This window comes from Crotalus tigris, unplaced genomic scaffold, assembly GCF_016545835.1.
Source record: "Crotalus tigris isolate CLP2741 ecotype Arizona unplaced genomic scaffold, ASM1654583v1 scf7180000018606.670481, whole genome shotgun sequence".
In the NCBI taxonomy this organism is placed as follows: Eukaryota; Metazoa; Chordata; class Lepidosauria; order Squamata; family Viperidae; genus Crotalus; species Crotalus tigris.
The window spans coordinates 491,589-517,256 of NW_024097102.1; the positions used below are offsets into that span (position 1 = coordinate 491,589).

The following is a 25,668-nucleotide window of genomic DNA, read 5'->3' on the forward strand; positions in this document are numbered from 1 at the left end:
GTAGTTGGTCCAAGATCACCCACCTGGCTTTGTGCCTAAGGTGGGACTAGAACTTACAGTCTCCTGGCTTCTAGCCCAGCAGCTTAACCATTACACCAAATAGTTTTCTCCACATTAAATCTCCCTATATAGAGTAAAAAGGTTCTTTCCAAATCAGTTTCTTCCCTCTGTATCAAATCTCTTGGAAGCCAATGAAAATTAGTGGCAAAATCCAAAACCACAGTTAAACAAATATCATTGCTATATTCACATAACAAGCCTCAATCAAACAGATTGTCCTTAAGTTAAAAGTCTGCTTTCCATGAAATACTGAACCACAAGCTTACCAAGTTCACCCTACTCCTGTCTAATACACTAAATTAATTAGACTGGGCAACCATTGTCTAATAACCATATTCTATTTTTTAATCTGAACTTCCCAGAGGCCCTCCCCAAGGCCTAGTTGGCATGGAATTTGGTGTGAGGATTTTGGTGAAACCAATAACACAATTCTAGTTGTATTTATGGAGAAAAGATAGGACAGGAAGGAACCTTGTGGTATCTTCCAAAACTAACATGTTTATTGCTGCATGAGCTTTTGTAGATCACTTCCTCTTGAAGTTAAGTTCAGTAGGATTTATTCCCAGGAAGAGTAAATGTAGAATTGCCATCTAATTTGTCTTAACCCTAAGATTAGGCACTCTGCCTGACAAACCCAAACATTTGCAAATACATTTTGAACTATATTATATTTTCATTCACATTATTTTGCACAACTAAGGCCTGTTCAGGTTTGCTTAGAAAAGTTCCAATGATTTGAAAGAATTTTATTTTAACGTTTATTTTAAGTGCTGACATAGTTTAGAAAGAAGTTTCAGAACAATTAGTGGCACTAGTATTTTTGGATAACAGGTGCAGATACCGGCACTGAAGTCAGGATCTGCACCTGCTGAAGTTAATGCATAAATCCAACTTATTCAGTATGTTTGCAAACCCTTTTCTGTGAAAGTAACAGTGTAATTCTACACTTGTTCACTCAAAATTAAGTTTTACTAAATATCCATGGGATTTATTTCCACATGAATTAAATGGCAGCCTTAACTCCCCTGTATTCAGTAGACCTTCCTAATGAGAAAATACAACTGGGATCACATCCCTCCAGTAAGTGTACTTAGGATCCAGAGATGAAACATTGTTTATATAAAGTTAACCTGTGAACCTGAAGGCATTCAGGAGAAGCGTTTGAATTGGTATAGTTTGCTTGTCAGAGACAGAAGATTCAATCCATCTCCTGTTGAAGTCAATACAAAACTTTAGTTGGCTGATATGGATCAAAAGTCCTCTATAGTCCAAAGGTAAATAAGGTGTTATCTTTGGTAGCTTATCAACTGATTATTAAGCTACTAAGCATATTTTAAATGGATAAACAGAAATACTCTGTGTGTGCTTTCTCTCTGTGTGTATCTTGTGCTGCCAGGTATATGGTGTAGGTTAATCAAATACTAATTGCAGATAAAAGTAGGGGGATCACAGAGTCCACTATTGGTCTTATTAAAGAAAATTATATTGGTCTCTATTGGAGTACTGTACAATTTCCTTAGATGTCTATTCAAACATTAATTTCAGTGAGGTCAATAGGGCTTCCTAGAATGGCTGCCTAAAAAGAATTATATATTTTTTGAGCAAATCTATCTCAGCATCCCCCAATGGGAGGATAGGGAGAGACTGAGTGAATAGAGAGGGAATGTGCTCCCAGTGGGATGCTGCCAATATGTCAACCACCCACTGATCTCTTCCAAGGATGTTTCTTTTGAATGAAGCATTGGGATGGGAAAGGCTGCTACAAACAGGGAAACTCCTAATACAGGGAAAACTCTTCCAGCAGTAATTTACAACTGTCAACAAGCTAATCTTTGGAATTGCTTTCCAGAAGACCCTGTTGCCTCTTTCGAAAGCTTTCTATGATTTGGGTAGGAATTTTAGCTGAAGGTTTTAGAGTCAGTTTAAGAATTGGCATTATTTTGCTTCACTTCTCTTCCTCCTGTGCCTGATTCCCACCCCCACTCAAATTTTGAGAAAAACTTTCCAGCCCCTTTGCTGTCACCCTTCTCTCTACTTCAGATTATTTATTTATAAAGGCATTTTCCCCATCCGTCAGAGTAAATAAAACCTCTGAACCAACCTTTTCCCCAGTCTGTTGGCAATGGAGGGTGGATATGCTGCATGGCAAAAAAAAAAAAAAAGCAATCTACATCCAGAGGGCCCTAGATTTTGGGGGGGAGGGGAATTACCATAGTAGGTAAAGAAGGTGGTTCAAATTTTAAGGCCTGTTGTTTTCCTTTCACGTGGCCATGACTAAGCCAGGACATGACAATAGTGTGATGCAATGTATTCTCAGGCAGGCTCCTTTATAGGCCTACTTGGAAGTAAGCCCACTGATTGTAGCACAATTTCCTTCCCAATAAATGTGCGTAAAAACCACGGAGTCAGGTAAGCTCCACATTTGGACTACTTTCTTTGTTTCTATACCAGACAGACTGCTTTGATGAATAGACAAATCTGAGAAAAGAGGTGGGTATTTGAAAGAAGAACCCTCACATAGACCAGATCTAAACCTATGATAGTTTATTTGACATCAAGTTGTTTACTGGTAGGTATGGTTGTTTTTAATCTCTTTGTAGTCTCTTTAAAGTTGGAAGCAAAAAATATTTCAAGAAAAAGTTGATTGGAAGAGGTATATTTTATACCTTTTATTTTATACCATTTTCTGCCAAGTGAAAAGAATATAAGACTAGAACTTTTCTTCCTTGCAGGTTGCTTTACTGACTAGTTGACCAGAGAGAAGCTATTTCTGAGTAAATGGTTGCATAGGAATGCAACTTACTTTCCAATGAATAGGATTGTTTTCAAAACGTATTTATCTGCATTCAGTTAGAAATAAGAAACCAGAATGTTCATGAAGGGCATATGCTACTGCAATCTTAAGAAAGGTGTCACTTGAAAATATTATCTTTTAAAATTTTAATTAACCCCTGCAGGGCTTTTGGTTTGACTGGTTGGGTTGGTGAAATAGCTTTTCATAAAGAACTGCTTTTTCTTAAACCTTTCTTTCTAGCAAGGGACAAAGATTGACATTTTAAAAAAATCTCACTTTCAATAGATATTTCTGTGTAATATCAAGGTGCATAACTGGGTGTGGAAGAGCCATCATAACAGTGAAAGGAGCATGGAATCTTATAACAAAGCAGCTGGATCATTGTCTTGATATTCCTCTGGTTGCATTCCACAGACTAATTCCTTGTTTACTGATTTAACCCAATTACTGAAGGCTGCAAAACATACTGAACCACAACAGAATCAGTCTATCTGGCTTCACACAATGCATTGAAGCATAATCTAGCAATCCACAATTAAACAGAGGGGGGGGGGTTGTGTGAACTCAGCCTTGGCCTGCATTGTACTTGGGAAGGACAAATGTTTTGAGTGTTAGGAGTAAGGCTTAAGGACCCCATCAAGAGATAGATGTGATAGCAGTTTTCCTCTTCCTTGGGGTTTTTCAAATCCATCAGTCACAGATAATAAATGAAGCTTCCAGCAATTGCCTTTCAGATTCCCACAACTCTCTAAAAACTTGGCAGAAATCCACATGTTTCTTCCTGCCCCCTCTGCAGAAGATTTGGTGTGGGGTGATGGTGGTGGTGGCTGGGGCTGAGCTAATATGCCAGAATTTTACTTTGATGGGATGCCCACTAAATGGACTATGAGCTCACTAAGAAAAATGCATGTAATTGGGAAATATTCCTTCCCAAGAAGTTGACAACTCTGCTTGCAAATAGGGGTATCGGCAGAAACTGGGTTAAAAAAAAATCAAAATGGTAGTTGTGTGTCTGTCATCTTGACTTTTTTGACCATACCTCTGCTTGTCAACACTCTAGGGTACTAGAGGCTTCCAGGCCAAGCAGAACAGTCTCTTTAGGCTTGAGAGGCAGCCTGGCTATTTTGTGAGCAGCTCAAGGCACCGGGCAAAGGGAATTGCTTTGGAATGGCCAGCTGGATTCATTCTGAGAATGTGTGTTTGTGTGTGTGGAGGGGTGTTGGTTAAGCAGGTAAAGCTTCAAACTAAGCTGTAATTAGTTTAGTTAGTATAGTTTAGGTCACAGTGTTTCTCAACCTTGACAATTTTAAGGCATGTGGATTTCAACTCCCAGAATTCCACAGCCAGCATTGCTGGCTGTGGAATTCTGGGAGTTGAAGTCCACATGCCTTAAAATTGTCAAGGTTGAGAAACACTGGCAGGACAGTATAGTTTAGGACAGGGTTTCCCAACCCTGGCCACTTTAAGACGTGCGGACTTCAACTCCCAGAATTCCCCAGCCAGCCATTCTGGGAGTTGAAGTCCGCACGTCTTAAAGTGGCCCAGGTTGGGAAAGTCTGGTTTAGGAGCTGAAGGTGAACGAGTCTTTAAAGGAGGAGCGAAGCCTGGGGGGGGGGGGGAGTTTTCCAGCTGATTACTGAAGACAGGCGCTTAGACTACCCCCGCAGGGCAGGATCCAGTCTTTCCGCTGGACTGGGCAGAAAGTGTCCCCAAAACTCCAGGGTTACTCCTTGTGCCTTTGTCTTCTGGTCTTTCCCAGCCACTGACCAGGCGCCTCTCCTTTCCTCCCTCCTTCCTTCCCTCCTTCCCTTACAGCAGAACCTATCTCCGCCAGGCAGCCGGCTCTCCGGCCTCACGTCCATAAGCAGCCGGAAAAGACTACTCGCGTCCGGACCGTCCTCAACGAAAAGCAGCTTCACACTTTGAGGACCTGCTATGCCGCCAATCCCCGGCCCGACGCCCTCATGAAGGAACAGCTGGTGGAAATGACCGGGCTCAGCCCCAGAGTGATCCGGGTCTGGTTTCAAAATAAGCGTTGCAAGGACAAAAAACGGAGCATCATGATGAAGCAGCTGCAGCAGCAGCAGCCCAACGACAAGACGGTAAGCGGGCGCGGCGCCTTCTCCTCCCGGCCTCTAGGGGGCAGCCGTCTTCAAGAGAGGCTTGCATTTTCAGGCGGAGCTGAGGGCTGGGTTCAGGGTGTCGTGAGAACCATCCCCTCCGCAGTCACCGCCTCGAGTTTGTACCCAGCTCTCTTGAATTAAATGGGTTTGCATTCCGGTCGAAGAGGATGTGTTCCTGCAACACACTGAACCACAAATGACCTCCTCCAAATTTTAGCTTAACCTGGTGGAGAAACCTGTCTGTGTGGTTAGCTGTAATGTGGGTAGTTACAGTTCATTGAGTTGTGATAAGCAATTGGTTACTGTAAGATTGATGTAACCGAAATAGATATGTACGTGAACACAGCCATAAACTAAGCTCGCCTATCTTCTGTTCAGTTATAAGAGGGCTTGTTCAGTTTTGACTTAGTCTATAGTTTGGTATGGCTTTAGGTGTAACCTGTTGTATGTGTGGCTTCAACCATGACTAAACCATGGCCTAGGGGAGTGTTTCTCAACCTTGACAACTCTTAAGATGCGTGGACTTCAACTCTCAGAATTCTCCAGCCAATTCTCCAACACACAATTTAAGAGTTGTCAAGATTGAAATACTGCCTTAGGATGATTTGTAAATAAGGTCTTAGTTTCCCTCCTCACCCCTTTTTTATTTTTGCTTGAAAGCCCCTTGAGATTTAGGGGTGGATATTGTAAGCGTGTGTGCGTGATGTTGCTCCAATGGGTGTTTTGTTTTGATGGAAACATTCTGAGTGCCAATTAATTATGCTCTCAATCCAGTTAAATGGGGGGGGGGGCAGTGGGGAGAGGAAGGAGAGAGGGAAGGAGAGAAAAGAAAATTTCTTTCCTTGAAGGCAGACCTGTGCCTTTTATAATAGCTCCAGAGCAAGGAGGCTGGTTGAATCCATAGGAAGAGGGCCTTTTTCCCAGGAAAAAGAGGAGTAATTTTGAGAACGGGGCTTGATTTGATGATAGGAGACCTGGGTTTATCTCTGTTTTAGGCTCATTATTAGAGCTGCCCTGATTTGCACTGGGCAGAGCAGAATGCAACAAAACCAGTTAAAAAAGAGATTGAGATAACTAAAGAAGAGGTGTAATTCTATCAATATCCAGTGCTAGGCATCAAGTGAGTAAGTTATAGTTGAAACCAAAGAGGTTCACAACATATTCCTAGAAATAATATTAATTATTAATAATAATTAATAATGTCAGTGATTATCAATATATGTTACTCTCTCCAGATAGAGGTACCTTTGTGAAGAGTTTTTGTTCATTCCCAGGATATAAAATGAGTTGACATATTGTCTTCTAATCCTTGTATATTTTCCTACTTTTCCCATTGCTTTTCTTTTAGAAAGAATTGATTCAGGAAACCTTAATTTGGGAACTGTAATTAGGTCCATTTCATTCAGTGGAACTAAATCTTGCTGAATGTTCATACTGAAGTAGATTCCAGTAAATTTGAGGGGATCCTTGTTGGAACCAGGTGAAGCCAAAATAAAGTCCAAAATTGTAATCCTGAATCACATTGGCACAGGAAAGACCCCTTGTTGAGTGGGGTGGTATTTATTAAAGAAAAAGTCATGGACCTGAGCTTGTTTAAGTCAGTAGTTGCAGTATTTAAGTGAATATTGTGAAAGACTATTTTTAAATCAAATGAGAAAAGTAGACTACTTTCCCCAGTCCCACTTCCATCTTTCCTTTTACATGTTCATGAAGAAACCCTAATTGTTGCTCACCTTAGTACTCAAATGTGGGAAGCAGTATTTAATTTGTTTTAAAGGCTGAAAGCCTTGTCAAATGGAACTTCAAGAGTGGTGTTTCACCACTGCAGAATGTCATAATCCTACAATTTAAAGGAATATAAATTGCTCTGAATTTGGAAGCTATTTTGGATGCAAGTCCTTTAAAATACCTACAGGATTTTGGTCTCCCCACCCAAACAGAAACAACACATAAAAAGAAGCCTTGAATTCTGACAAAGCAGAGAGGATGACTTTTCACTGGCATGGCCTTGACTTAAATTAAATAAATGAAATAAAGGGAGCCAGTTTGGTCTAATAGTTAAAGCACCAGGCTAAAAAGGAAGAAACCAAGTTGAATTCAAGCTTGGCTTTAGCCATGAAAGCCAGCTAGAGACCTTGGGCCAGTCACTCTCTCTCAGCCCAACTCACCTCACTGGAGGAAGATTTGTTGGTTATTATGTTTGCTGCCTTGAATTATTAATAATTATTAATAAATAATAATGGTAAATTAATTGAAATAAAATTAATAATTATTAATAAAGGCGGTATATAAATAAAAAACAAACATCAAAGATAAATGAGCAGCCCAATGTGCTGACTTGGTGTTGCAGCATAAGGAATCAAACACTGCTTAAGTCCAGACTGGTATGGACTACTTTGCAGTGGTGCAATTGGCAGTTCCTAAATTTAGAATTTAATGACTGGAGCTGCAGACTCCACTGGAATTGTACTGCCTCCTTAGACTCTCTTTTTACAAACATAATCTGGCAGTTTTGATGACCCTCTGGTGGCTTCTTTTGAATGAAGAATTCTGCCCCTAACTCAAGACCTGTTGTGATCTATCTGTATCCAACTGTTTCTTCACACAGCCAGAGAAGGAACAAAAATGTCAGTTTGATCAAATGAGTTATTTATCTGAAAAATAATAAAGGCAGCAGATAAATAAAAATGTCAGTCTCTTTCCCTCTTAGGGTGGCCTTAAGAAGAATGTCATTTATTTGTATGTTCAAAATGCTTAGGAATGAAGACTAAGCTAAAGCTATCCTGTGGGCTTAATCCAGAATCAATGCGTGTGGGGGAGAGAGAGAATCATGGTGATTCCAAGCACGTTCAGACTTAAATTTCATAATCAATCTTTACTTTAAGAACAAGGATGACCAACCTTGGCAATTTTAAGACTTGTGGTGAACAGGTTGGACACCCCTCTTCTAGAGTAAACCTTGAAGCCTTTTCCTACTGTTTTGCACTTTCTCTCCCTCTCCAGTCCCCAAGCAGATAAGAAAGCTTTGCACTTGTCTTATTTGCCTTTTACTTCCACCTTATTTATAGATCCAGTTTATCATTCACGTCACAAGTTGAGCTCTTACACATATGCTGGGGAGTGGCAGTAGCTGAATAAGAGTTCCTGCATGATTCCGAAATTTTAATGTTTACAGCTTTGTTTTGTTTTTAACTTTATATATGAATGTAACCAAGCGCTAATATGCCTTGACAGCACACATCCAGATGATCATAAGAAGGGAGTGAAGAGTTAGAGAACCTCTGCCTCTGTTTCCATATGAATGTTTGGAGGCCAGAACTGGTAGCTCCAATGTAACTCCCACTAATGAAATCAAGTTTCCTAGTGAAGAAGAGTATTAAGACACATTTACTCAAAAGGAAGTCTCAAATAAGTGAACAAGTCAATACTGTGGTATAGCTACCGTATGCTTCTTTCTGATTAAATTACTAAGTAGAGACAGCAAAAGGGATGGAAAGAGGGTGTCAAAGAAAATAGGAGTATGTGTGGGTAAGAAGTAGTGTGTGTGTTTTGAGTAGTAGAGATGGAGGATTCACCATTGCTCAGCCTTGGTCTCCTTCCTCCCTCCCTTTGCCTTCCCCCCACCAACCTCAAAGAAAAAAAATGGAAGCTGAAAGGAAAACAAATAAACAAGGATCTTCAGAATCCGGAGACACCGGTTCTGTTCCCGCTGAGTCTTACTGCCCATTCAAGGCATGGTGGTTGTAGCCTTCTTTACTAATAATTTCCTCAAAAGTAAGCGTCACTAAGGATGCTGGGACTTACTCTCAGGTAAAAGTGAATCCTAGAATGTGATTTCAACAGCTCTCTTTTCTGGGTTCAAAATCAGGAGGAATCTTTTAGTTCCTTTTCTAATGAGTTTTATTAAATGGTATATGCTTTTGTGATTATTCCTTTAATAAAATCACTTAGTTGGAAAAGCTGCTACCAGACTCCCGATTTTTTTTTTTTTTTTGCTGTCATTTGACTATCATGGCTCTCTCATTATAATGCCTAAGTGTATTATTATTATTTTTAATGAAAGGATCCTGCTCCAGTAATGTATGTTTTACATTGGAAACTGGTTTAGATTCTCTGAAAATATAAACAATGATTTCTCTCTACCTTTCTGGAACTGGAACAACCATCTTAAACTCAGGAGTGACATTTTTTCCTCCAATAGACTCATCATCCTACAGGTCTCTGAGAACAATAGCTTTGTCTGGATTGGTTGAGAGATGGAGATACCACATGTTTGGAGAACACTGGGGATATATAGAATGGCAACATAGATTGCAGAGCTAGAGAGGCACCCTTCTGTTACTAAATGCAACTGAAAATGTACATGAAATGGGAGTTTTGCTGATGTGCAAGCCTCTTTGGGGTTGTTTCAGGCTAGAAATGGGTCTGTCTCTAAATAGTATACTACTATCATTAAGGGGATAAAATATGAAGCCCTCTTGTTGCAGGTGCTATGGAAGTCAGAGGAACTTAGAGGATTGGTGGAGGATGTACATTAAAGCCAAGCACAGCTGATAGCTTTTTTGATGTACCAGGCATCTATGGTCTCTTTAGTATGGCTGCTCATTGCTGTACTGCCTTGTTTGTAGAACATCCAGGGGATGACCGGCACTCCCATGGTGGCAGCCAGTCCAGAGAGACATGACGGTGGCTTGCAAGCAAACCCAGTGGAGGTGCAGAGTTACCAGCCGCCCTGGAAAGTCCTCAGCGATTTTGCCTTGCAGAGTGACATAGATCAACCAGCTTTTCAGCAACTTGTAAGTGTCAATTCCCTGCAGTCATGAATGGCCCACTGTGTATACAAAAAACAAATCCTGGTGCTCATTCCTTTGAAACACTTTGGTATCCGTGTTTAACCCTCTCCCACCCTCCTTGCTGCCACATCTTCAAGGCCTGGATACCAATTCCCTGTGATTCCCCTTTTCTATAGCAAAAAACAGGCACTTTATTATCTTCATCTCCATATTCTACTTTTACTAACCTGACTAGATTCATTCCTGCTGCTGCTAGGCATCCTGGGAGATGGAGTCCAATCCACATGGAAGGATACCCGGGTGGGGAAGGTTGCTCAGTGTGAAGGGCATGGAGACATACACAGAGTAGGATGCATCCAGTTAGGAGTGTCTTATTTGCCACTTGACACACCAAACATGCCAAAGCAAAGAAGACTAGAAGTCTAGGATATGTTTGTGCTATTGAAAGAATAGACTTTGTGTTTTGTTACTGTTGGTTACTGACACTTGAGTCATGGCCATTGCCTGTTGTTGTTTTTTAATTAATTGAGACAGAAGGCAGTTTCTATAAATTTTGAAAATATTCTTGCAAATGAATTTTCAGAAATGATAGATAGCGGACATCATAGAAGAAGCTTTTCCCCTTCACTTTCTTCCATACATGCACTGCCCCTCCAACACTACAAGAAGTTGGTCTCTCTTAAGATAAAGCCTGTTACAATTCTAACAAAATATGCTCCTTGTTTCCTTCCCAAATTAAAATGTATTTATGTTCATAAGTGATAGGCTCTTTGGGTGGCTTGAAGGAAAGCCTAATCTCCCTAGATGAAGATTTGATCAATTATCTAATTGATCAACAGGGCTGAGCAGCTAAAGGGCATATGGCAATAGCTGTTGTTATTCTGAAAAATTGTCACAGTTTTTCTAACATTAAAACTACTTCATAAGACTTAGGGACCATCCTGGATGTGATTAGAATATTTTTACTTTATTAATGTTTTTGGTATTTAAGAAACCTAGCTTTGTGCTGCCTTATAGCTTTTTCTCATCTTATAATTTAATAAATTGTTGTTATTTATTAACATAATGCTTTCATGTACAACGTCCCATTAAAAACAGCAAAATCCACCCTCCCACTCAAACCCCATTTTTACCAATCTTTCCAGTCTGGTGCTTCTGTATGAATATATATATTTCCAGAAGTCAGTTCCATTATAAATTGAAAATCCTGGAAATTCCATTCTATACTGTACATCGAGAGGGCCCGAGGGTGGGGTGGGAGGATGGACGGGCCAAGTATGTTCAGCACAGGTGATACAGGAATACCTCTCCCATCCCCCACAGGTCTTTATGACCAAGAATTGAACCTGCATTTCCTATAACCAACTCCAGCAAAGTACGCCTGGTAGACGCTCCAACCTGTCAATGTTTTTGCCTGAGATCTTAAACTGCTTAAGATTGTGGGCATTTCTATGGACATTGCGGAATTGTTGCCAAGTTATTTTTGAACCCACCAAGTGAGTACACTGATGAAATACAATGTTAATAATGTAATTTAGGTTGATACAGTCTAGGCTGTGTATGTAGTGTATAGAACAAATCTTAAATATAAATATAAATTGTGAAATTTATATTTATAAATATAAAAACCCACAGGTGTTCATTGCTATATTTTTTATACAACTTAATCCCTTTTATTTATCCCAAATATCATATGGATTACTTTTTGTATATTAGCCTGTGTAACATTTTGTTCAAATGCACAGTTTTTTCAATTGTATGTATCTTTCTTTTATGTACCAGTATGGTGCAATCGTATACATTCCTATTCAGAAGTAAGTCCTGTTTTCTTCAACGGGACTTACGCCCAGATAGGTTTTGTAGGATTGCATTTTTAAATGATATATTTCTTACTTTCTATTGCCACTAGATCCATTTCTTTCTTTTAAAAACATATTTACATTTGATACATGTAATTAGTAACATGTAATATTAACATAATATTAATGGACCAGTTTTGACTAAAAAGCCAACAGGAATTTATCAGTGTGTTCTATTCTTGTCTCCCTTTCTTAGGCTTAATCATTTGATAGCTCATATGGGACCATATTGGCTGCAATACTTATGTCTAAGTGATTTAAGGACAGAAATTTAGCCATAATTCAGTTTCCTCACCTAGGTGTGTTAAAACCAGATCTTAAACATAAGAAGATATGTTTTTGATAAAGGTTTTTAAATGACTGAAATTCATAATAGGAATGGTAGAACATCTGAGAATGGGTTGGTGTAGTGTTACCAAATTCAAAGAAAACGTCAACATTTTTGTTCTAGAAAAGCTTCTTTTAATGATATAGCAAATGGTTTGTTTCAATAATAATAAAAACAATTTTATTAAGAATTATTGCAACATAATTTATACTGCAACCCTGCCAAATCTTGATGTGAAAAGACCAAATCTTGGTGCGTAACTTTGACAAACTGACTTCCAAAGAAATGCACTGAGAGAAATCTGAATGTACTTTTTTAAAAAAGGAAATTGTAAAGGCAGCATAAAGGGCACCCCTACAAATGAAAAAATATAAAATACATTCCAAAAAGGCCCATACTAGTTACCTACCATCTGGAATAGACTTCCTACCCCCTTTACTGGGAGGAAATTTTTAGTTTTTCTCTTTTATTTCCAAGACTGTACTTAGATGGGATTTTATTGACATTTCAATGCTTCTTTTAAAGATACAAGAAACTGATAGAATTTTATGGGAGGAATGGGACTCAAAACACAGTGGAGGATTTCATGGTAAAGTACAATGTGAAAAAATATATCAGTATGACAAAAATAGGGAAAAAGTCTTGAGTGGGAGAAAAATCCATATGGAATGATTCATAATGAGGATATGGCTCAGGAACGTTGTTTTATGTAATTTGTTGAAAATGGGTTTAACTAGGTGGTTTTCAAACTTGGCAAGTTTAAGATGTGTGGACTTCAACTCCCAGAATTCACCATCCAGCATGCTGGCTAGGGAATTCTGAGAGTTGCGATCTACACATCTTAAAGTTGTTCACGTTGAGAAACACTGTTCTAACTTTTTGGTCTTGCCGATATTGAGCCCAAGGAAGAGACATCTTGGTATTCATATTGATGTTGTACTAGGCAAAAGCAGCTTCTCGATGCAACTAAGTGTGATTCCAGAATCCCTTGTGATGCCATAGAAGTTTGTGTGATATGTTTTTCAGGAAATGAATCTTTTAGAGTTTGCCATCTAAGTGATGGTTTCTAATTTAAATGGTTCATGATGGAATTCCCTCACAGTAGCTCCAGTTACAATGAGAAAACAAGGTCTTGGCATCTCTGGCTACATAGTCTACTAGGACTTTTGATTTGATCCAGTACAGTTCTTTCTTTTTTTAGGCACTGATGTGATAAGGAGGAATAGGGTTTTAGACCATGGTGCAATTATATCCCATTCAGAATTCTGATGACTTGCCTAATTTTGGTTTGTAGCAAAGGAAGGCATCCCTTACACTTTCTATTTCAGACATAGCTTTTTCATGTTTACAAATTTTCTTTCAATCTAATTGGGTTTATACATATGCATAAAAATCTCTATTGAAAAGTCCATCTCAACTGCAATTAATACTGCACCGGCATCTGACTTTCAGTTTTTCAACGTTACTTTTCCCCTTCCAAAAAATACTCTTGATATTCTATTTCATACCTAGGACCTTTAGAATTTCTATCTGTGGTGCTTTAGGGTTTACTCTAATGTTATGTACAGTAAATAGTGGTGCTCTGTTATAAATGTCCACATCTTGCTACGACTTCCTTGGCAATCCAGGTTTTCAGATCAGGAAAATCTTTGTGGGATGAGTTTCTTCATAATGTTTTCATTTGGGATTTAATTGATGTTTGGGAAGCCAGAAAAGCTGCAGACAATCAGAGAAAAGTTTGTCAAATGAAAGACAAGACATTCACACATGACATTAGATTCTTCTGTCATCTCATAACTAAACAAAATGTTAAATTTAGCACTCCACTGATCAGAATTGTACTAAAATTTTTGTGTCCCTTTTAGAGAAGAAGGGAGCAACAATTCTTTTTCGTCAAATTGAAGAAGACAATAATTTTTAACACAGCATTGTTATAAAAAAAAACCCTCCTCCTTATCTTTATGTTCCAGGGAGTCTATGGTGGATCTAGGTCAGTGGTCTATGCAGAATTAAATGCCATTATGTTCAGCAGAACTTATGCTGTGTAAGATTGTAATACACCACAACCCACCTGAAATAATGTACAATTGTCTATAAATTACTAACAATAAGGGAACTTAATCCACAGATAGAATCATATTGGGTATATTGCTTATACCCAGGACTTTGGGAATAGTGTGGTGTCAGCAGTTCAGTTAGGCTCAGGGTTAATTCATTGCCCATTTATCCCAGAGACTGAGGGCTTACCTAGGGAACCCTATCTGATAAAGTTTATTTGGGCTAACTTTGTATAAAATTTATTTGGGCTAACTTTGTACAGGTAGTCCTCAATTTACAACAGTTCATTTAGTGACTGTTCAAAGTTGCAACGTCCCTGAAAAAAGTGACTTATGACTGTTTTTCACACTTATGACCATTGTAGCATCCCCATGGTCACATGATCAAAATTCAGACGCTTGGCAACTGACTCATATTTATGATGGTTGCAGAGTCTCGGAGTCATGTGACCACTTTTTGTGAACTTCTGATAAGCAAAGTCAGTGGAGAAACCAGTTTCATTTAACAACCATGTTACTAACTTACCAACTGCAGTGATTCACTTAACAACTGTGGTCAGACAAGTCATAAAATGAACTCACTTAACAAATGTTTCACTGAGCAACAGAAAGTTTGGGCTCAGTTTTGGTCATAAGTTGAGGACCACTGTACAGGGTTTCAATGCTTGTTAAATTTTCATTTAAAATCCCAGCACATTTTACTAGGTAATATATTTACCTTGATATTGGAAGGAATAACATTCATTAAGTTAAAAAATGGTTGATTCTGATTTCAGTGATCCAGAAGGATCCTGAGAATCATTGGCTAACTTTCCAAAATTGTACAGCACTCCATAAATGGGATCAGTGTCCCTTCATAAAGGATGGTTCTATTTACAGAAATGAGTACATGTTAATTCTAGTACTGCAGTTTTAAATCTTGCTACTTTAAAAAGAGATAATTTTCTGATGATTCTTTTCTTTTCCAGGGGAAAAGTGGTGGGAAAAATCTCCACACACACACACACGCATACACGCACACACACACAAATACCCATAACATACCCCTAATAGTTCTAGGAGAATGGTTAGTACACTTCTGGATGAGAATTTTTTTTCTTGCAACTAGTATTTGAGGTGTCTTGTGCATACTATATTTCTCTTGTGCATACTATACTTCCCTTAGGAAAGGGGTAGGCAACCTCGGCTCTTTTATGACTCATGGACTTGAACTCCCAGAATTCCTGAGTCAGCTAACTCAGGAATTCTGGGAGTTCAAGTCCATGAGTCATAAAAGAGCCGAGGTTGCCTACCCCTGCTAGGAAGTGGTGCAGGGACTTGTGTAACCCTTTTGCCTTTCATTGTGCAATAATCTCTCCAATGTAATGCAGCTCCCCTGGTTGGTTAAACATCAGTTAAATATTCAAGAAGATTAAATTGGGCCTTTTCCAGATGGGAAGTAGAAGGGAAGAGGGTAGCAGGAAGAAACCAGAATAAGAAAGAGTTCTGTAACAAAGACAAAATAGCAGCAGTTTGCTTGCAAGCATAAAGTTGCTCAAAACACCACCAATTTAAATTTTAGAGTAGCTTGAAATGAGATAGAAAATAAGACTGCAAAATGTAAAGCTCTTTTTCAGCAGAAGAAAATTTTCAGGAAATTATAGCATGGCATTACTCTGAATGTTGCTCTCAGTAATCTTAGCATGAATTTTGTCTTTTAAAATACTGCCTTATTCCATATTTGTTGACCTGCAGACATCTAAACATAACATGTAAACTGATATACAGTATATGCAGCAGTTGTATACACAGTACTTGTCTATTTGAAATATATGAGAGAAAAGATGTGTTTCTATTTTAATTGCTATTGCCATATATTGAACACCACCCATTGTTTTGCACTTGATTGCAAATATAGAACATCTATAAAATATTTTTATTCATTTCATGTGCTGTAATTTTTGGGGGAGATGAGGGGAAATAATTGACTGGCCTCTAGGAGAATTGCATTAATTTCAGAACTGATTCCAAAACTCATTTAAAGTAAACTATTCAATAATATTCATTTAATGGTGTTTACTTCCCACTTGAATTGAAGCCTTAGGATTTAGTGCAACTTGTTAACTTATCAGTCAATGGTCTATTGGAGAAGGTCTCATGGTCTATAGATTGCCAGCCCAGCTATTGTATCTTGGAGGTACAGTAATAAAAATAGAGATATGCAGAACTGTCTTATATGTATGTATAGATAGATAGAAAATGAGAGAGAGATTTTAAATAGGAAGCTTTAAATTGTGAGTAATGGTTTGGCAGTTAGGTTATTTTTTTATTATTATGTTTGTAATTTAGTCCTTAGTGGCAAAACTCCCACTAAAGGTAGAATAATTTCACTATTGGCTAGAATTTTAATTTATTATATTGGGATCCCATCATACATCTGGGAGCTCAAAGTGGCACATGTGAGAAGACGTGTCTCCTTTTTGATCCTAAAATAACAGACCTGGGAAATAGGTTAGGCCAAGAATGAGCAGCAGCTCCAGAAGGACACAGTGAGTTCCATGGGAGGGTCTGTCTTCCTCATGCAAACACAACACCTTTGTCGTCACCCTTGTCATGGTGGTTGTCATTTTCTTATTCTCTGCCAAACTCATGGAAAATGTTAGATGGTAAAGTGACTTAAAGGTTGGTAAACATGGATGACTTATGGTTTAGATATCCAAATCTCTCCTGGGTCTGGTAGAATTAAAACATAAGTGTGGATTAAAATTATTTGATATGTATAATTTCAATTGCCATTAGCATATATGGATATTTATTAGAGGAGCACTGCTTTGCCAGTGGCTTTGTTGAGAATTTTTTCACAGACCCGGATATGTGATGAATTTCATCATTAGTGTTATTCCATATTTGTCTGCTTTGTGGGATCTTGGCAGAAGACTTATTTTAAAGCATGCTACTTGCAGATTTGTAAAAGAGTGGGAACCAGCCTGAGACCAATGGACATAGCATAAATCTGCAGAATTGATCCAAAATACTTGGTGCCTGAGGGTGAGCCCATATCTTTCCCTGTCATACTCAGGTTCTTTGTGCACCCTAGGCAGAAAACCTCTTTCTGGTTCTGTCAGTAATAGTCTCCAAGCATTTTCTGTCATTCTCTGATGCTTCCAAATTAGCTGCCTACGGAAGCCCTCTTTGTCTCCATCCCCTGAATTGCTCTAATATAGAAACGTTCAAAATTTTCTCCATCTGCTTCATCTGGAACCGTATCTTCAGGTGAATAGTTTCCCCCAACCTCTACTGGTATCAGTATATTGTCAGTGCAATACAAACCAGCACTGTTTAATCAGAATTCTGTTTCACTACATTTAACAAGGCTGACAAAGTAAGAATTCACAGGGCTGTAGCCTGTCTTTAGATAGGGGTCCCAAAGCTCTTCAGTTCATGAACCCTTTCCCAAAGTTTCAAATTCTTCATTGGGCTCCAACATTTATTATATGAAATTTATATAATGCGTTTAATAAATTTAATACATTTAAATTAATTAAATTTAATAGTACTATGAATAACATAAACAACTGCCTCTTGGCTAGTCCCATCAACCCTTGGGTGTCAGTATTGACCACTTTGGAGAATTCTATTTTGGAGTCATATTCTTTTCATCACTTGCTGCTGCTGCTGAGAGCAGTAGTAAAACTGACCTGCTGATTAATACCTCGGACTGCTCAATATTCAGTGGAAGTTATTTGGAAACTATTACATATCAAATTCAGTGGTTTTTACTATATGGGAATTGCTTAATATTACATTTCCATTTCTAGTTGTAATTGCTGATTTTACCTTATGTTCTCAGTGACCCAATTTTCCACTTGGAATAAGTTCACAAACCCACTGGCATAGTTCATGATTAACTCAGGCTAACTTTGTGGAACGGAAAGCAATAAATAAGTAAATAAATAAATAAGTAAAAGTTAATTTATGTAAATAAGTACATAAATAAATAAAATGACTTTAGTTCAGAGTTCCCTTATTTTCCTATTCTTACACTGTGATTTTGGTTGAGGAGAAAAATGTAGTAGCTCATGTAAAAAGAAGCTGAACACAAAACAAAAGAGATTTGCATGGGATGAGAAGGTTAGCATTTTAAATGATTTGGGGAGGGATAATATTTATGTAACGTAGATGTCTCTAGGTAAGAATTTGTCCTGAAGAAACACAACCAATGATGTTTTGAAAGCCAGAGAAACAAAGACGTTGGAATTGATCTAAGCTTTCTTGCACTTATCATAGATCCATGACATCCTTGGAAGCTAGTAATAACTGAAGTCCCATTAATCTCCAGTACAACTAAATCTGGATCAAACCCCTTTCCTTTTCTTCATTGTAAACTTTCTTTCTTTCTCTCTCTCTTTAAACATGTTTGGCAGGTTAATTTTTCAGAAGGAGGCCCAGGTTCCAATTCCACCGGAAGTGAGGTAGCATCTATGTCCTCCCAACTCCCGGATACACCTAACAGCATGGTAGCCAGTCCAATTGAGGCATGAGGAACTTCCTTGCGCTGTTGTGGGCCTTGAAACCTTTCGCCCCCTGCTGGAGAGAGTGGGAAAGCTGTCAAGTTTGGGGACTCAAGACAAAAATGTAGAAAAGGAAGGAAGGAAGGAAGGAAAAAAAATATTTAAGACAACTTTATTCATGAACCTAAAGCAAAGAAAACTCCGTGAACTGTCTGGGGAGTCTTGTTCAGTTTTTTGTTTGTTTGTTTGTTTGTTTTGCAATGATAAGGTAGCAACACTGTGAAGACAATCATGGGATCTAATAATACTCCAAGAACAAATGAAAATGCTGTTAACATGGTGATGATGATGATGATGATGATGACGACGAGATGAGGATGACAGTATATCCATGCAAAAGAATCATAGGTGGATCAAGGAAAACCAGAAAAAGATGTTTGAGAAACAGAGACGATTTGTACCCACAAGATCTCGTTTTTTGCCCCAAATGGCATATTTCGGTGACTGCACATCCTGGAGGAATAAATAAATAAGTAAATAAATAAATGGAAAGAAAAGAAATGAAAAAAGGAAAGAAAGAAAGAAAGAAAGAAAGAAAGAAAGAAAGAAAGAAAGAAAGAAAGAAAGAAAGAAAGAATAACTGTCCTTACATGAATGGTGCTCTTTCTATACTGGCCTTCCCTTTGCCAAATTAAATTAATGTTTAAAAAGAAACCAGAAGGAGCCCTGGTAGGTTGCAAAATTTTCCCAGATCAAGAAGGGACTATCTGTAGCTTCTCCCCTCCCGCCTTATGACAGAATGAGCCATTATGAAGCTGTGGAGCTGGGACTTTCTTTCTTTCTTTCTTTCTTTTTCTTTCTTTCTTTCTTTCTTTCTTTCTTTCTTTCTTTCTTTCTTTCTTTCTTTCTTTCTTTTTTTTCCTCAGACTTTTGGGGTTTCCCCTAGCATGTACTGTAGCCTTTTCTTCTTTCCCCTCTTTTTATTTTTATTTTTCACCTGCTTGGGAGCGGAGTTTTGCTGAGATTCTCTTTTCTCAACCCAAGTGATTTCTTATAAAAAGAACTTTTGTTTTATTTTTTAAAATCCAGTCAAAAACTTCCCTTGCAACAAGGAATACCTCTCTTTGGCTATTAAAAAAAAAAGTATGTTGGGGTTTTGTTTCTGACTGTTCAATAACATTCCCCCTTCTTTTCCCCAAAGATGTGTACAGTTCTTCATTTTATTATTTTTTTAAAAAAGATTTTTTTTCTCTCCCTCTTCCTCTTTGATGGAAATAAAGAGCAGGGTTTTGTCTCTGTCTCCCTCTTTTCTCTCACTCTCTCTCTATCTCTCCCCTCCCTCCCCCATTTCTTAAACTTCGTTGTTTGTTTGCTCTTGCATTGCAAATATATATATATAAAGTAATTTATTATTTATTATCCAAAGACTTGCCACTTTTTTATTGTCTTGATTTGCGTTGATTGTTTTGTTTGGCCGATTTTTTTTTTTTTAAAAAGGGTGAGATTCATGAGAGATAGTTCTTTTCCACAAGACCAGTACAAAAAATAAAATGCTAACATAATGAAGGTGAGACATTATTTATGCAGGAGGAACTATTGATGGATGTCACCCAAAGGAAATATGAAGGGTGGAGAGAGTTATTTTACCACTCCCTCTCCGTCTTTGAATGTTTATGTCAGGTTTGTGGGGCTTTGAAACTTTTTATTCTTTTGTTGTTGTTGTTCGTTTTGAGTTCTCTCTTCCTAAGTAGTCTGTGAAATGAATGCGCCATATGTAGAATGATAACTTCAGGAAGTGTTTCACTCCATACACATTTGGTATAGAGAAACATTAAACTAATTAAGAATTACCAAAGTACTATATATATATATATATATATATATATATATATATATATATATATATATATATATATATATATATATATATGAATGCACTGGTGTTAGCTGCTAAATGCTGAATACAAAATATTACATTTTAAGCTTGGAAGAAACTCTTTGTAATATTTTATGAAGTGCATCAAGAGCTAGCTTATACATTCCTAGATCAGAGATTTAAAAAATCCAGTAAGCTTCTCCTTTTCCCTTTTAAGAATTGTGGTACTGGAAAAGTCCATCAAGAGTATTTTGGACTAGATATAGTTAGTTTTTCTCCTGCCACTTTATACCAATTTAGATCCCTAGCAGCAATTTCAAAAAACGGGGACTATCCCGCGAACAATGTGAAGACTTAAACTGAAAAGGAAAACACAAAGGTGGGGGGGGGGACAAACTCGTATTTGTTTACAATTCAGTAAATCCGGTTTGGTGCCAAGTCGTGGGAAGTGGCCCTTTCTTCTGCCCCAAGGAAAATGTGAACCTGAGAATGTATGTTCCTTCCCTCCCTTCCCCTCCCCCCAAACTCAAGGAAAATGTAGAAATTTTAAAATATATGTGCATCTTAAGAAATATCGTGGAGTAGCGGTTCATTATTTTTTGTTTGCGTGATCTCTCTCTGTCTTTCTCTCTGTCTCTCTTTGTGTCTATCTGACTCTCTCTCTCCCTCCTTCCCTCCCTCCCTCCTCCGGGAAGTGTGTGTGGGGTGGGTGGGGGGTGGCTTTTGTTCAGCACCTAAACAATGGCTGTTATTTGTCACTGTCTGTTGTCAACAGAATTGGAAATGCTGCAGGGGGATTCTGGCTGGAGAGGACTACGAAGATCCTTGTTTGTTGTTTTTCTTTCGGCTTCCATTTTTTTTTTTCCCCTTTAGGCTGGCGGGGGAGAGGGACCGAGGCTGAGCTCAGTGGTGAAAACTGGGAAGGCGATGGGGTGAGGGGGGGGGGCGGAAGGCGGAATAACTGTGGCTCTGCGTATCTCCAATGCTGGCGGGCTGAGTTGTGTGTGTGTGTGTGTGTGTGTGTGAGAGAGAGAGAGAGAGAGAGAGAGAGAGGGAGGGAGGGAGGGAGGGAGGGAGAGAGAGAGAGCATGCACAGCGGCCCTTCGCCCGTTAATACCGTAGTTTAGGTTGCAATCGTGCACGCGCGCTCAGGCCGTCCCTCAATCCTAGTGGACCTTTCTAGATTTTCTTCTGGATAGAAGCTACGCTGAAATTGCAGCCCGGACGAACCCTCTGGGACTCCGTGGGATTTACTCCTGAGTAGGGGCACCCGAGATTGGCCTGACTTTTGGTTTAGTTCACAACCCTGGATGTCAACCGTCCCCTTCCCCCTTCCACGTGATTGAAAAATCCTTTCCACTACTCACCTTGCAAAAAACGAAGGTGAATTTGGGAAACCAGCTTCTCACCGAGAGACTAAGCGATTTCGGCATTTGGGCTGACCAAAACTCGCGAAATAGTTAAACCGCGTATGTGGCCGGAAACGTTCTGTTGCTGTTTCGGTTTTGTTGGAATCGATGCCGTTTGCTTTTGTTGTTCCCTGCATTGAGAGAACGCAGGAAATAGGTTTATTTCGGCAACCAGGTGAAACGTGTTGTGAAAACGCGGCTAAACAGGCTGCTTCTACCTATCCTGCAGAGATTTGCCTGGGATTAGGATACTTGCCTGTCTCTTGCTCTAACTCTCGGAACAGAAGGGTTTACAGCAATGTTTCCCTACTTGCTGCTTTTCAGACGTGCACGATTCACAATCTCAGCGGACACGTGGGCTGAGAGCAGTGGGACCTGTGGTCCAACAGATCTGAAAAGTAACAAGATGGGAAACTGGTTTGATACCAGTAATGCGCACCAAAAGAAAATCTGAAAAAGAGCAATTAGAAGAACCGATAGACCTTTATTTTTTTAAAAAAAGTATAATAAAAAGATAAAAAGATCATATTTTTAGAACAGCAAGATTATATTCCCCCAATCCCTGTTTTGTCGCAGTGTTCACACAGTACGCTTCCTTTATTTTGAATTAATCCGTTTTGGGGGTTAGCACAAACTAAGCTGAAAATTGAGGTTTCTCACACATGCCAGGTTAAAACCAGCCGAGCTTAGCATGCTGTGAGAATGCGACCACCGGGTTTTCAACTGGATTCGGTTTTAGACGAATCGTGTGAACCCGACCACCGAATTGAAGGTGGCTCGGGAAGCGCCGGCGCTCCCACCTCCCTTTTATTTCCGAGATTCAAAGCTGGGCCCACCTGGAATGGGGGGGCTTTGGACTTTCGTGATGGGTGGTGCGCCTTCGTGAGCAGGTCTCTTAGTTGGAGGTATCTTAGTTGCCCTTCCTCGGCCTTGCAAGTATCTCAGCTGCCTTTCCTAGGCCTGGGATGACTTTTGGAGAGCGCCTCAAAAGGGCCGGGTTCGCTCGCCGGAGTGTTGAAAACTGAAAAAATTTGCTGGTCAGTAGCCTTCGGATCGGCGGGGCGCTACAGATCTCAGGGATAAATGTGCGAGCATTTATCTCACCGGTATCTGTGGAAATGGGATGTGCAGAGCGCATTTTCACACGGGAGGGGAGTATACGGAGCAAAACACCGGGGAAATAAAAGCCTTAACATTTAAAAAAGCGGTTTTGAAAAACAAGGGAGAAAGTTGGTGTTACGTTCTACTTGGTGGTACATGGTGTACGTGATGTTCTCCTTGGGGAGAGTCGTTGAACTCGATGGGCCCTGCTTCTGACCCGCAACTTTGCACGGTGAGAAATGCAGCCCTGTTTTTGCCCAGGCTGAAGCAAAATCCCACTGAAGAATATGGGTCTTATTCCATTGAGAGTCTAAGGGTTTCCAGCCTTACCAGCTCAGCACAGCTGGTTGAAGACACCGAGATGTTATGTACAGTATATTGAATTTTGCTCCAAGTAAGATTTTTTTTAAAAAAGCCACTGACGAATAAAGTCGTTCGTCAGGTCAGCCTCTGCCTTCTCCTTTCCACCGACTAGAAATCGCACGTGTTTTGTATTCACAAGAGGATTCTTTTCTTTGTAAAAACACGCCCATTTTATTGCGGAGAGCTCGGATAGATAGTTTCTCGATGGCCAATTAATCAGAGTTTTCAGACAGATTATTGCAACGGGGCTATCCAAATACTTTTATTAATATTTTATAAATACCGGCTCAGATAAGCAGGTTTCTTTCTTTTTTTTCTTTTTATTTGCTTCTTTACCTGCCAGCTTGATCGACAGCGTAGCCCAGGACCTCGCCGATCCCGAGCTTTTTAAGGCTGCAGTTTTATTTAGCGCACCGTGTGGTCCCTTTCCTGCGAGTCTCACTGAACCGTATAGAACTCTTTCAGCGGCGGCGCAAGAATCGCGCGCGTTCGGCTTCGCTTTCTGACTCCTTCTGAGTAAACCTGGCAAATAGAGTTAAATGGGAAAGTTTAAAGATTTGGTCCTCTCAAGTCAGCCCCATAAACGTCAACGGAGGGCTGTTCTCAGCATCGCAGGTGGAACAGAGCAACCGCAGCTGGCTTCCTTTTGAGAAGGACCTTGTAGCTTCTCCAGAGATCTACTTGAACGGTCGGCTATGCAGCGTTTAATTGGTGGGGCGGCCGGTTGGGAATCTGAGGGGCTCGAGCAAAGGGAGAATTGATAAACGGGTGTAAACAGTGGAGTGTAAATGGTGATAACTCTGCTGCCTAGATATCTTGGCTTGAAGGGATACTTCAGGGGGTCTAACGCAATATTTCTTAGAGCAGGGGTTCTCAACCTTGGCAACTTTAAGACTTGTGGACTTCAACTCCCAGAATTCCTCAGCCAGCAAAGAATTCTGGGAGTTGAGGTCCACAAGTCTTAAAGTTGCCAAGGTTGAGAACCCCTGTCTTAGAGTCAGTCAAAAACAAAACTTCTCAAGCGCTCAATGCATAACACCTCTGTTTGCCTGGAGAGGAGAACAGTTGTGTACATGTGTCTGGATTCACACAGGTGAGCCTAGGAACACAGATATTTACATATAGACATGCATGCATGCATGCATGCATGCATGCATATGCCACCATGCCAGAATGTAATGCCAATGGGATAATTGAATAAACGTGGTTAAGCTTGTGGCATGATCATAACCTTTTAAGTGGAAAACACCCAGATTTTATTTTCTGTTTTTTTTGTTGTTGTTGTTTTTAGATGGGAATAATGATGGTTTTTCCTTGGAAATCAAACAGGGCTATCTACTTGTAACTATAATGCATAATTCAGCTTAGTTGCTTTAAAATATTTTCTCTAGCATTGAATCAGCAATCTTGTTGTAACATCTCATGGTTGTAACCTGTCCAATTTGATTATTTCTCCTAAGATTATTTGTCCTAAGTCTTCCAGCTCCACCAATTACTGGAGTTGTAGTTGACCTCTTTGTCTTGGATATTATTGACTCTAGACTTCATTTACAGGGAGAAGATGTGCCCTCTAGGTGTGCAACGAGTAAAAGGGACATGATTCATTGAATTTAGAAAGGTGCTTAACCAGGTCAAATAGAGCATGGAAAACTTAGCTGGTTTTAATCATGGTTGAGGCTTTTTCTCAGTGTACGGATATTTGAGGCCAATTGATTAGTTTACAGTTCAAGATATTGCTCAGCTCAATGACTTGGTACAAAAACCAGGTAAAGCATCTTGTGTGGACCTTCAGCATTTTCCTGACAGACTTCTGAACAAGGCATGTGCAGGGAGGTCTTTAAAAGAAAAATGCCTCAAGCATCCTTCTAGCATAGCTCTGAAACAAGGGGACTACCGGAAAGATTTTCTTGCAGGTAAAAACCACCCAGCAAACTATTATCTCATGAGCATCTCAATGAACCAACATGTTCCCAGAGAATCTATCTGACACAGGGGACCTTTTGCTGCCTGCTGTGACCTTCCAGAACTCCAAGTTCTTTGAGTGTCTCAGTTCTATAGCAAGTCGCTCCAAGCTAGGCTGCAGCATTAATGTCACGGGGTGCCCCTGGGCTTTTGCTTCAGTGTTGGGTTCTGTTGCAATAAATATTTCATGGCCTTTGGATTCTCCCATTCCTCTCTGGCCCAACAGAGTGGCTTCCTTTTAAAAAGAAGCAGGAAAAACTTGGGTTTTCAAGAGGTTTCCTTTGTTTTGAGTGTGTGTGTGTGTATGCCTCAGGATTGATCTTCAGTGGGTGTGATGCTAGCTAGTGCTTTTTAAATTTTTATTTAAACACATGATCAGTCTCTGAGGTTTGGTGCTAGATGTCTGGTCTGTATTTGGGTCTGGGGGCCAGGAGGGACTTCCTTTTCTGCTTA

The 25,668-nt window shown here is 39.5% G+C and overlaps 1 protein-coding gene across 15 annotated transcripts in view; it reads left to right on the forward strand.

The window, feature by feature from the left end:
* The window catches only part of ISL1 (ISL LIM homeobox 1), a 91,227-nt gene that overhangs the window by 7,723 nt on the left and 57,836 nt on the right, over window positions 1-25,668 (forward strand). For 10 of the 15 annotated variants that reach the window (XR_005558130.1, XR_005558131.1, XR_005558122.1 and 7 more), the window contains exons 4-5: window positions 4,670-4,956; window positions 9,606-9,773. Coding sequence is in view for 4 of the 15 variants with exons in the window: in XM_039355125.1 (XP_039211059.1) it covers window positions 4,670-4,956; window positions 9,606-9,773 (455 nt within the window). In the remaining 11 variants the exon portion in view is untranslated. Of the gene's footprint in view, window positions 1-4,669; window positions 4,957-9,605; window positions 9,774-11,093; window positions 11,267-18,417; window positions 20,349-25,668 lie in introns of those variants that run through there. The other 5 variants (XR_005558132.1, XR_005558133.1, XM_039355126.1 and 2 more) reach the window with 5 other exon arrangements.